The sequence below is a fragment of the Colobus angolensis genome, unplaced genomic scaffold, assembly GCF_000951035.1.
Source record: "Colobus angolensis palliatus isolate OR3802 unplaced genomic scaffold, Cang.pa_1.0 Scaffold287, whole genome shotgun sequence".
NCBI lineage: Eukaryota > Metazoa > Chordata > Mammalia > Primates > Cercopithecidae > Colobus > Colobus angolensis.
The window spans coordinates 1,416,683-1,428,759 of NW_012116121.1; the positions used below are offsets into that span (position 1 = coordinate 1,416,683).

A 12,077-nucleotide genomic window follows, 5' to 3' on the forward strand; every position below is an offset into this window, starting at 1 on the left:
ACGTGAGGACAAGGGCAGAGATCGGGTGATGCTTCTACAAGACAAGGGATGCCAAGGACGGCCAGCAGCCACGCAGGTTGAGGCCTGGAACACGCCCTTCCCACTCAGCCTCAGGAGAAACCTGCCCTGCCCACACCTTCATCTCAGACTTCCGGTCTCCAGAACTGAGACCAATTGCTGTTGCTTAAGCCACCAGTGTAGGGTGCTTTTTAGAGCAGATATTGGGGCTCAGAAGCCAATACCCCAAAATATGGTGCTTTGTGCCAATTGAACTGAAAAGGAGTTTCAAGGCCTCTCGCTCCCCCACCCTACCGTCTCTCCCGGAGATCCTGAAGTGTCCTTATCTCCTTCAAGTCTGACCCACCAAAGAAGAAAGGTGGCCCCTTCTCTGAGTTTTCGTTAACTGAACCCGTATCTCAGGAAGGAAGGCTGACACCGAACACGCCGGACAGACTTGTCAAGACCGCTGTCTGCTCTGGGGCCCAGCAGACTTGGCCGAAGACTGTGGTGTACTCGTCAAGCCCACGGAATCGTCCCTAGTGAGCCTTGATTGTCCTCAGCTGAAGTCCTCTTTGCTCCTCCCGTCACCTGTTTCGCCAGCATCCAAGCCGCCACTCCTTGTGGAACCTCAGGAAGGTGTCTCAGCTTCCCAGCCCCATTGGGTATTGGTCCTCCATTCTGAAGGCTCCCATGTCATGTAAAACTAGGATCTCAATCTGTATGCCTTTTCTCCAATTCAACTGCCTTGTGCAAGATTTTTCAGCGAACCTTCAGAGAGTGGGGGAAACTCTCCCCTCGGCCCCTGCACAGCCCTAGGAAGCTAATCCTCAGCCGTCCCATTCCATCACGAGGGCCCACAGCCACAGCGTGTGGGGGCCCGTCACGTGAGCGGGCTGTCACCTGAGGGGGCTGTGCCGCTGGCTCGGCTCTGCCTGCTGGCCAGGGCCCTCTCCGTCTCGGAGATGATACACACACACCCCCAAAGAAGAACCCGGGAAGTCGCAGGCCGAGCCAGGCTGCTGGCTTCCAGTGACATCACATGACTTTGGGGCCACTGCCTCATCCTGTGTCTGTGCATATGAGATGCATTGTCTCTCCTCTGCAGTTGAGCTGAATGAATACCTCCGAAGCCGCTTTGTTCTCCACATGTGAATAGCTCCACTATACCAGCCTCGTCTTCCTTCCGGGGGACAACGTGGGTCAGGGCACAGAGAGATATTTAATGTCACCCTCTCGGGGCTTTGATGGGACTAACTGCCACATCTTTTGGAGGTTGGGAAAGTTGCTAGAGGCTTCAGAACTCCAGCCTAATGGATCCCAAACTCGGGAGAATGGTGAGTAGGACCTCCACCCTCAGAGTCCGTGCACTGGGCGCCAGACTTCCATTTGTCCCAGGAGCACATGTGTGAAGCCCAGGTGGGTAGGTCGGGCACCCAGTGTGGCCCCAGATGCTGCTCCTCATGGTATTCTCAGGTGCTGTCTTGGCCGAGGAACGTGGTGTTTGGAATTATATTTTATCAGTAATGCTTTTGGGTGGTTGTGTGTTCTTAACAATAATTAAATGGCATTATTGTCAAGTAGTTCATATTCAAATTGTTCATGAACTCAGTCTTCTTAAATCAATTTTTTTCTGTACTTTTTCTCTTAAAAAAAATGAGTTTGCTCCTGGAAGAATTTGCCTAAATAATGGTAATAGTGTGCTGTTTGCCCTGGTCCCAGTTTCCCGGCTTAAGGGCTAGTTTACGAGAGCTAAATCACCGGGCTAAATCACCCCAGGCCTTTCTCGGGGAGGTTTCCATGGCTCAGGTGCAGACCTGAGTGTGGCTGGGGCAGGAAGGCTTCTCTCCAGGAAAACAAGCAGGCAGGTGTCTTTGGCTGTGAGGTTTTGTGGGATTGTGTCCCAGACTACTTGGAAAGATAAAATTAATGGACCCTTTTTATTTCCATTGCAAACATGCACACACACACACACAGAAATGTTCAGAATTTTGTGGAAGGTTGATGTGTAGATGACTCTCAAAAGACCCTCAAAAGACATACTGAAACAAATACATGCAAATGCAAGGCTAGAGACACAGTGAGAAGGCAGGCGGCGACCTGACCACAACCAGATTCTAGAAGTGGTCTTTGCCCACCTGCAAGACCACGAGACTCCCAGACCATGCTGCAAAATCGCTGCTCTGAGAGAGAGAACCTCACCCTGTGGCCTGGCCATGCTTTCTATTGCTGACTTTTTTTTTTTTTTTTTTTTTTTTAAGAACCCATGACTGGCCAGGGCACTGGGGTGAGGGTTAGAAGAGGACATTTCACTGAATACTGTCTGTCTTTTAAAAAGTTTTAAACTGTGTCATGATAGTATCTATTCAAAACATGAACGTTAAAAGCAATATGAAAGAAAATAATTTCCCTGGCTGGGCATGGTGGCTTATGCCTATAATCCCAACACTTCAGGATGCCAAAGCAGGAGGGTCGCCTGAGCCCAGGAGTTCAAGACTGGCCTAGGCAACATAGTGAGACCCTGACTCTACAACTTTAAAAGTAGCCAGGCAGGGTGGAGCACCAAGGTAGGAGGATGGCTTGAACCTGGGAGGTCGAGGCTGCAGTGAGCCATGATCACGCCACTGCATTCCAGCCTGGGAGGCAGAGTAAGACCCTGTCTCAAAAAAGAAAGGAAATAATTTCTTTTGGACTCAATATAATACCCTTTGATATGAAAGAGAGGAAGAGATTGTAATATGTGTTTTCCCCTTTGCTATTCTTTTACTTTTTTTAACTTTTGTTTTAGGTGTAGGGGCACATGTGCAGGTTTGTTACAAAGGTAAATTTGTGTCAGGGAAATTTGTTGTACAGATTATTTCATCACCCAGGTATTAAGCCTAGTACTCATTAGTTATTTTTGCTGATCCTCTCGCTCCTCCCTTCCTCCACCCTCCAATAGGCCCCCGTGTGGTGTTCTCCTCTATGCGTCCCTGTGTTCTCATCATTTAGCTCCCACTTACAAATGAGAACATGCGTTTTATGTTCCTATGCGTCCCTGTGTTCTCATCATTTAGCTCCCACTTACAAATGAGAACATGCGTTTTATGTTCCTATGCGTCCCTGTGTTCTCATCATTTAGCTCCCACTTACAAATGAGAACATGCGTTTTATGTTCCTATGCGTCCCTGTGTTCTCATCATTTAGCTCCCACTTATAAGTGAGAACATGCGGTATTTGGCTTTCTGTTCCTGCGTTAGTGTGCTAAGGATGATGGCCACCAGCTCCATCCATGTTCCTGCAGAGGACGTGATCTCATTCTTTTTTATGGCTGCGTAGTATTCGCCATGGTGTAGATGTACCACATTTTCTTTACGCAGTCTGTCATTGATGGACATTTAGGTTGAGTCCATGTCTTTGCTATTGTGAATAGTGCTGCAGTTGACATTCTCAGGCATGTGTCTTTATAGTAGAATGATTTATATTCCTCTGAGTGTATAACCTAGTAATGGGATTACTGGGTCAAACGGTTGTTTTGTTTTTAGCTGCTTGGGAATTGCCACACTGCTTTCCACAATAATTGAACTATTTTATACTCCCACCAACAATGTGTAAGTGTTCCCTTTTCTCTGCAACCTTGCTGGCATCTGTTATTTTTTGACTTTTTAATACACTTATTTGACTGATGTGAGATGGTATCTCATTGTGGTTTTGGTTTGCATTTCTCTAATGATCAGTGATATTGAGCTTTTTTTCATATACTTGTTGGCCACACGTATGTCTTCTTTTGAAAAGTGTCTCTTCATGTCCTTTGCCCACTTTTTAATGGGCTTGTTTGTTTTATCTTGTAAATTTGTTGAAGTTCCTTGATGCTGGATATTAGACCATTGTCAGATGCATAGTTTGCGAATATTTTCTCCCATTCTGTAGGTTGTCCATTTACTCTGTTGATAGTTTATTTTACTGTGCAGAAACTCTTAAGTTTAATTAGATTCTATTTGTCAATTTTTGCTTTTGTTGCAATTGCTTTTGATGTCTTTGTCATGAACTCTTTGCCTGTTCCTATGTCCAGGATGGTATTGCCTAGGTTATCTTCCAGGGTTTTTAGGTGTGGGGCTTTACGTTTAAGTTCTTAATCCATCTTGAGTTGATTTTTGTATATGATGTAAGGAGGGGGTCCAGTTTCAATTTTCTGCATATGGCTAGCCAGTTAACCGAGCATTATTTATTGAATAGGGAGTCCTTTCCCATTGCTTGTTTTTGTCACTATTGCTGACTTATTACCATCACCTTTTTCTAATACTGAGAGAGAAAAGAAAGTCATCAGTTCTATTCTTGGAATCTTGAGCCCAAGATTGGGCAAACGCTTTCCTTTACTGTGGCACAGATCAAATGCCCACCAACAGCCAGGGTGGATCCCTGGTTGTGGCCCGGGGGACTGGATGAGGTTTGCGGAGCCGGACCACAAGATGCAGAGGGGGCTCTGTGCTGTGAGCACTCGCCCTTCGGATGGGGCACGTGCAATCAGCATGTGTGATGTGCTCCTGTGTGCTCTAGTGCCCGGGCCCAGTCAGTCTGGGCAAACAGTGGTAACAGGGATGTGGACTCTGGGACCAGGAAGCTTCTCTGGGGGGAATGAACGAGGTCATACATCACTACACTTTGTCCACACTCCTTGTTTCTTTCCACAAAAAGCAGCATTCTTGTTAAAACCATAGAGTAGAACTTATAGCTGTTGATTACAAAAGACAAAGTACAATTTAGACGAAGGTGGGAAGTTACCCATCCACGTACTATTTACTGCCTTTTTCACTAAATCCCAAACTCAGGGTTTTTTTTGTTTTTTGTTTTTTTCTCTCTCAGACTTTAGTGTGAGCAGTTTTAGGGCAGAGGCCCAGGAATCAGCACTTTAAAGAGCATCATCCAATGGCGTTTAGTATATTCACTGTCATGCGCAACCATCACCACAGTCCATTTCACAACACTCTCCTCACCTGACCCTTCCATTCCCCCTCCCTCCCCTTATCCCTAAACAACTACGAACCTGTTTTCTGTCTCTATAGATTTCCCTATTCTGGACTTTCATATGAATGGTATCATACAGTATGTGGCCTTTTGTGACTGGCTTCTTTCACTTAATGTAATGTTTTCAAGGTCCATTCGTGTCATAGCATATATCAGGACTGCATTCCTTTTTGTGGCCAAATAAGATTCCACTGTGTGACTATGCCACATTTTGTATTTATCCATTTGCTTGTGAGTGGAGATTTGGGTTGTTTCCACCATTTGGCTGTGATGAATAATGCTGCTATAAACATTTGTGTCCCAGTTTTTGTGTGGATATGTATTTTCATTTCTCCGGGGTGTGCACCTGGGAGTGGAATTGCTGGTCGATACAGTAGCTCCATGGATCAGTGTCTGAGGACCTGCCCGACTGCTTTCCACCCTGGCTGCACCCTTTTGTATCCTCACTAGCAGTGAACGAGGGCTCCAATTTCTCCACGTCCTCAAAACACTTGTCATCTGACTTTGTGATTGCCGGCATCCTCCTGGGTGGGAAGTGGTGTCTGGTTGTGGTTTGATCTGCATTTCCCAATGCCTAATGATACTGAACATTTTTTCCCTCACTTCTTGGCCAAAAGATCTACCATTTTAACAATGACCCTCCCCCTCACCCCAGCCAGGGGATTCTGACAGAGGCGTTCCACCTATCGCCTTTGAGAACATTTTCAACTTCAAGTATAAAGAGTCTCCCTAGATTTTTCTTGGCTTTTCCAGGGTGTATCTCTTGTTCCAACATTCTGAACCTAAGCCCAGCTCTTATTTAATCTAGCATTCAGCTGATTTCTAATTAATCAATTCTGCTATTGATTTGCACAAGATAGGAACTGGCATTCTCTCTCAAGCAACCTGTTAAAGCTAAACAGGGAGAGATTATGGCCAGAAAATACCTGGACATTCGCTGCAAACACTGTCTTCCTACAACAAGGTTTCTCCCCCTTCAAAAACAAAAAAAAAAAAGCCTTCCCTATCCAGCAGGGATTTGACTAAGGAGATCTACACCTGTTTGTTCCCACCAGCTTTTAGTTCTTTACGTTAATAGACTCCCAACTCATGACGGAAGGATGCAGGCTTTTCCCAGAGCATGGATTTCTAAGTAGGCGTGTGCTAATTTTCCGCCACCCACTTCTCCTGCACACTGTCTCACGAAGGGTCTGAGGATGCAGGACTGCCAGGTGGGCTCTTTTCCAGCTCCCAGAGGCTTCCTTATCTCTCATTCCCAGTGCCAGCAGATGCCGGAGGGAGCTATCCTGCGCATGAGGCATTCGATCCTTCCTTGGCCAGCTGCTCATCCGCAGCCAGGGAGTTTCCCCACCTGCAGGATTCCTCCGACCAAACGCCTTGTTAGCGTTGTTGGTGCAGATGGGCCCCCAAGCACAACCACCTGCTCCTGAGCAGCAAGAGGCTCCTGGGATCAGTGGCGTGACCGAAGGCGCGGTGGCCATGAACTCAGGTTGGCCCAGGGCACTGCCTGCTTGCCAAGGCTCAGCCTGCCCCAACCCTGCTCTCTCGTTTTAATGGAAAGTTTCAAACAAGCACAAACATAGATGAGGATAGTGAGTCCCTGTGTGTCTATCGGCCAGTTCCAACAATTACTAACACGTGGCCCATCTTGTTTCAGGAGAGCCCCTCCCAGGACCCTCACGCTCAGCATCCAGATAATCCTACAGCAAATTCCAGACATTGCATTATTGCATCTGTAGGTTCTTCAGCACATATCTTGAAGGCGAGCACGTGTGTATATCAACAATACCATTAACATACGATAAACTAGCAATAATTCCTTTAGATCAACAAATATATAACCTACAACCTGTGGTCAACTTTATCATGTTGTCCCTTAAAAATATTTTTACCCTTGGTCTTTCGAATCAGAATCTAAATAGGATCTACACTTTACATTTGGTATAAATCCGCTTTTGTTTGTTTGTTTGTTTTGAGACAGAGTCTCACTCTCTTGCCCAGGCTGGAGTGCAATGGCTCAATCTCAGCTCACTGCAACCTCTGCCTCCTGGCTTCAAGCGATTCTTCTGCCTCAGCCTCTCTTTTAGCTGGGATTACAGGTGCCCACTACTGCACCCGACTAATTTTTGTATATTTTAGTAGAGGCAGGGGTTTCACCATGTTGGCCAGGCTGGTCTCAAACTCCTGACCTCAGGTGATCCACCTGCCTCATCCTCCCAAAGTGTTGGGATTACAGGCATGAGCCACTGCGCCCAGCCTCTGTCCTGAATTTCTGATCTGACCTTGAGTGCCTGGAATGGGCACCCTGCCTCAGCCTGGCCCCCTGTGCATGACATAAGAGGGAACAGCAGCAGCTCTCCTGGGGAACCTCGGTGAGGATTGGAGAGCAAGTCGAGAGAGGAGAGCCGTGTTGAGACACGTAGGGGTGTAACCTACTCATCCTGGCTGTGTGATCCCAGGCAGTCTCTTGACCCCTCTAGTGCTTCAGGTCACTCGTCTGTGAAATGGAGCCATAGTGACTCTGCCTCACTGGATTTTCAGAGTGATTGATGACGTCGTGGCCGTGAAGTGCTCGGCTCCATGTATGTGAAGACGCAATAAAAATGTAAATGTGACCTTACTGCAAATGGACACGACTTCTATTAGTCAACAAATCACATGATATGTGGAATCCCTAACCCACTCCAGCCCTAGAATCTGAGAAACATTGCAAACATCACATTTCAGATCTGGCTTCTAATGAAGTGATGCCGATTTTCTTGTATCATGGGTAGTTTAGCACAGACTGCTATAGACAGTTAAATGCTAGTTCCAGACACCCATTAGCAGCGTTCTGGGACAGCCCTGCGAGTTGTTGGGTACTGGAACACACTTTTCTGTGGTTCACAATGGAAACTTGTAGGTTCTGAAAGGAGGGGGGAATGGGGCTGCGGTCGGGAGCCATCACCTGCTGGAGGCTCACAGTGAGCACAGCCCCAACCATGGGCTCTGTCGAGGCACCTGGGGAAGGAGACGGGAGGCGTGCAGAGGCACCGTTTAGCTGCCACAGGAGCTGCCAGGAAAGGCGCAGTGATCGGATCCTCCCCTGAGCATGCACGGTCTAGGGCAGCTGTCCTAGCTTCTCAGCAGGTTGTCATCTGTGGCTCACCAGAGAGAGATGCTGCCCTGGTGACTGCCACTTGGCTGGCTTGGAACCCTGGCAGGTTCAGGAGCTGATGGCATCTGGAGGGTGGGTAGCATTTGTTGGCTGGAGCTGAGAGCCAGCTCCTGGAGGAGTCACAGAAGGAGAAGGGGTGGGTGGGCCCAGCCACCATCCTACTGGTCCCAGCACAGAGCGCCTGCCCAGGAGGAAATACCCACCCGCGGATGGTTTATGGGAGGGAGCCTGGGCAGGCTGTTGCACGGTTGGTCTCACTGTCACAGGGCAGGCAGCAGCAAGGCTGGAGCAGGGGACCTGAGCCCTGAGGTCCTCCCCAGCCCCATTGTCCCAGCCCTAATGAGGAGGTAGGGGCTTTCTGTCCCCAGAGCACCTCTCTGCAGGCCCCACAATGCCCCAGTGTTCCAAGTCTCAGTTGCTCTTTCCAGCAGTTACAATCCACTACTTCTTCAGAAGCACTGTGTTTGGGACAAAGGTACCTTTCATGGTATACGTGGCTCAGCTTCTGGCACCACAGCACATAAAGTCAGGGTGCTGTCCCCTCCCGACCCCAGAAGGAATGGGGCGCATTGTGAAAGGGAGAGAAACAGTGCTAAGACAAGGCACGCACAGATGGAACTCCCCAAAGACTGCAGGTGAGGAGGGGTCCCCTGCCTTCTAGGACAGCTCCAGTGCCCTGGTATCCCAGAGTGCATGGTGATCAGGGCGAAACGCCTTTGCATGTTTCAGCTTCACAGTTTGCCTGGGGCAGTCTTGTTACCCAACATTGCACCTTGTACTTCAGGCCAGAGGTGTGGGCAGGAGCACTGCCCTGGAGCCATCCCAGAGGCCCTGTCCCTGCTGACAGGGTGAGGTTCGCTTGTTGAGCTCCTGGTGTCAAGGCCTAAGTTATTAGTTATTCTTTGCTAATTCCTGGAGGCTGAGGTTATCCAGGATACAAACATTTATGGCTTTTAAGGTGTACTGAACAGAGCTTTGGAGCTTTAAAGTGGACCCTTTTTATCTTCGCCGAATCTTGCTGTCCTCCAGTTTGAGAAAGTTTGCAGCAGGGTTGCTTTCTCAGCGCTGAGCCTGGCACTGGGCCAGGCTGTGGGGACATTGCCTCCCAGGAAGTGAAATCATTGTCAGGCAGTCCCGATCAACACACAGTGTGAGTTCACCCTTAAAACTCCCCATCCACTTCAAGCAAAGCAATTATATATACTTCAGGAATTTTTTTTTTTTTTTTTTTTGAGACCAGGTCTCACTCTGTGATCCTCCCGCCTCAAGCCTTCTGAGTTACTGGGACTACAGGTGTGCACCACCTTGCCTGGCTAAGTTTTAAAATCGAACTTAATTTATGTAGAGACAGAGTTTCTGTGTTGCCCAGGCTGGTCTTGAACTCCTGGGCTCAAGTGGTCCTCCTACCTTGGCTTGCAAAAATGCTGGGATTACAAGTGTGTGCCACTGAACACTGTTTGAAAACTGTAAGCCACCAATTTAAGACCTGGACCTGGAATGGGCATCTTAAAGCACCAGGTGGAGGCAACCATTGCGTTTTAGGCAGAACTCATAATAGAGAAGGAGAATAAAATGACTATCATTCAAGTCGAGGCTGCAAGCCAAAGTTCTGAAGTGTGTCAGCCTTAAGAAAAACAGCTCTTGCATTGTGTTAGAAAATGGGTTTATCAAGACTGACATACAAAGAGTAGAACATGTTTAAAACGGATACAAATGAAGTATGTTTAAATTCTTCAAGAGACAAATGAAAGACTAACACCCACATTAACGAATGAGAAAATACAAAATGTAAGTGGGCACCTATGAATCAGGAGCAGATGGTGGCCGGGCGTGCTGGCTCATGCCTGTAATCCCATCACTTTGGGAGGACGAGGCAGGCAGATCACTTGAACCCAGGAGTTCGAGACCAGCCTGGCCAACGTGGTGAAACCCCATCTCTATTAAAAATACAAAAAATTAGCCGGGCATGGTGGGAGACGCCTGTAATCCCAGCTACTTGGGAGGCTGAGGCAAGAAAATCGCTTGAACCCGGGAGAAGGAGGTTGCAGTGAGCCAAGATCACGTCACTGCACTCCAGCCTGGGTGACAGAGCAAGGTTCTGTCTCAAAAAAAAAGAAAAAAGAAAAAGGATATTATATAGTGCTAAGAAAATAATAACCAGGGTGTACTGGGTTAAATAACGCTCCTCCAAAAATGCCTGTCCACCTGGAACCTCAGAACGTGGCCTTATTTGGAAACAGGGTCTTTACAGATGTAATCAGTTAAAAAGAGGTCATTCTGGAATAGAGTGGGCCCTAAATCCAAAACCCAGTGTCCTCCTGAGATGACAGTACACAGAGAGGCACAGAAAGAGGCTGACTGTGCACACACAGAGGCAGAGACCGGAAGGACACCGCCACAGCAAGGAGCGCCAGGGTCTGCCGCCCACACCGGAAGCTGGAGGGGCAGGAAGGACCTCCCCTGGAACCTGCAGAGGGCCTGCCAACACGTGCCTGAGGTTTCTGGCCTCTAGAACTGCGGGAGAGTGAAGATCTGGTGTTTGGCCCCCGCTTTGGGGTGCTTTGTTCCAGCAGCCTGAGGAAGCCAGTGGAGACCACTGGGGAAGCCCCACCCTCTCCTCGAATCGGCCCTTGTTCTCGACTTTACGTTTGTTGATCTTTTGTTCAAAGCCAAAAGGTGACCTGAGATGCCATTGCCAGAGGTGGCCAAGCCCTGGAGTCCACCCCCGCCTTTAACCAGGGACCTTGGTTCACAGGCATCAAGGATGCCTGAAGTCCTGCACTTTGAAGTCAAAGTAATTTTGCTGTGAGTTGAATGTGTAAGATAACACTTTAAAGGCTGTGTACATAATTGCAGGTTTCTAGAAAAGAAACGTATTCTTTGGTGCTGTCTGCATTTTGGTGTCTCCACCCTGGCCCACGGTCCCACCAAAACCCTGCCAGGCTCTCTTCTCCTGACTCTGTGAGAAATCTCTGCTCTCTTCCTTGCCACCCCTCCTCTGTCTCCAGTCCGCGTCTCTCTCAACTCCCCGTTCCCTCCGACCCTCCTCCTCCTCTCCGCTATTCTGCAGCTGGAACATCTCAATTTCACGTGCTGCCCTCTGAGATTGTACAGTCTCCCCTGCAGGTATTCTGTAAATATCCTATTGACACTTCTACACAGAAATCACTCAAATGAGATTTAAAGGAAGAAGAGCCAGTGGTTCTGGTGTGACCACAGCTATGAGATCTCCAAAGGCGATTTTCGCCTTGGGTTTTGGCTCCAGTGTCAGGCACAGCCTCGTGGATCCCTTAGGATTTACACCTTTCACCCCTCAAAACCGAGAGCCATGTCCTGCTCCCCCATTGGAAACACGCTCTTGCCTCTGAGGAGCTCACAGCCCAGTCTAATCTGATGACGCCACTGTCCCTGGTAGAGTATACGTCAATGTATCGATTTAACTGTCATGAGATTCTGGCCTGTTGGAGAAATAACTGGAATCACTGGTTATTTCATTCACTCTTTTTTGTCATTGTTGTTTGGCTGGCTGTGTCATTGTGCTACAAGCCACTGTTATGTTTCTAGATGACAGAAGGTTCTGGAAGTGGTGCAAAGTGGTGCTGTGCTGTCTCTCTGGCTGATGTCTGACGAGACTCAGATCCCCGTCCAGACTGCAGGGAGTAAAAGTGTCTGAAGGGGCGTTGTTCCCGTTAGCATCACACCAGCCTCACACCCTGACAATGCGAGCCTTCTTTTCCCCACCGCCTACCCATGAGGACCCCAGACACAGGTGGGAGCACCGAGGGCCCACCTGGGCGGCTTGGTTGCTGGACTAGCCATCTGCTGCCCAGGAGAGAAGACACCATACAGTGCCTCGGGCTGTGATGTGCCAGATGTGGTATCATCTCGTGCCACCCCCCTGAAGGCGCTTGGTAGGTGC

General features: G+C 48.5%; 1 protein-coding gene across 1 annotated transcript in view; it reads left to right on the forward strand.

The window, feature by feature from the left end:
- Positions 1–1,085: 1,085 nt before the first annotated feature.
- The window catches only part of CNDP1 (carnosine dipeptidase 1 (metallopeptidase M20 family)), a 49,326-nt gene continuing 38,334 nt past the window's right edge, over positions 1,086–12,077 (forward strand). Inside the window, exon 1 of the mRNA XM_011948923.1 lies at positions 1,086–1,334. Within this exon, the coding sequence (XP_011804313.1) occupies positions 1,311–1,334 (24 nt within the window). The 5' untranslated portion in view covers positions 1,086–1,310. The remainder of the gene's footprint in view (positions 1,335–12,077) is intronic.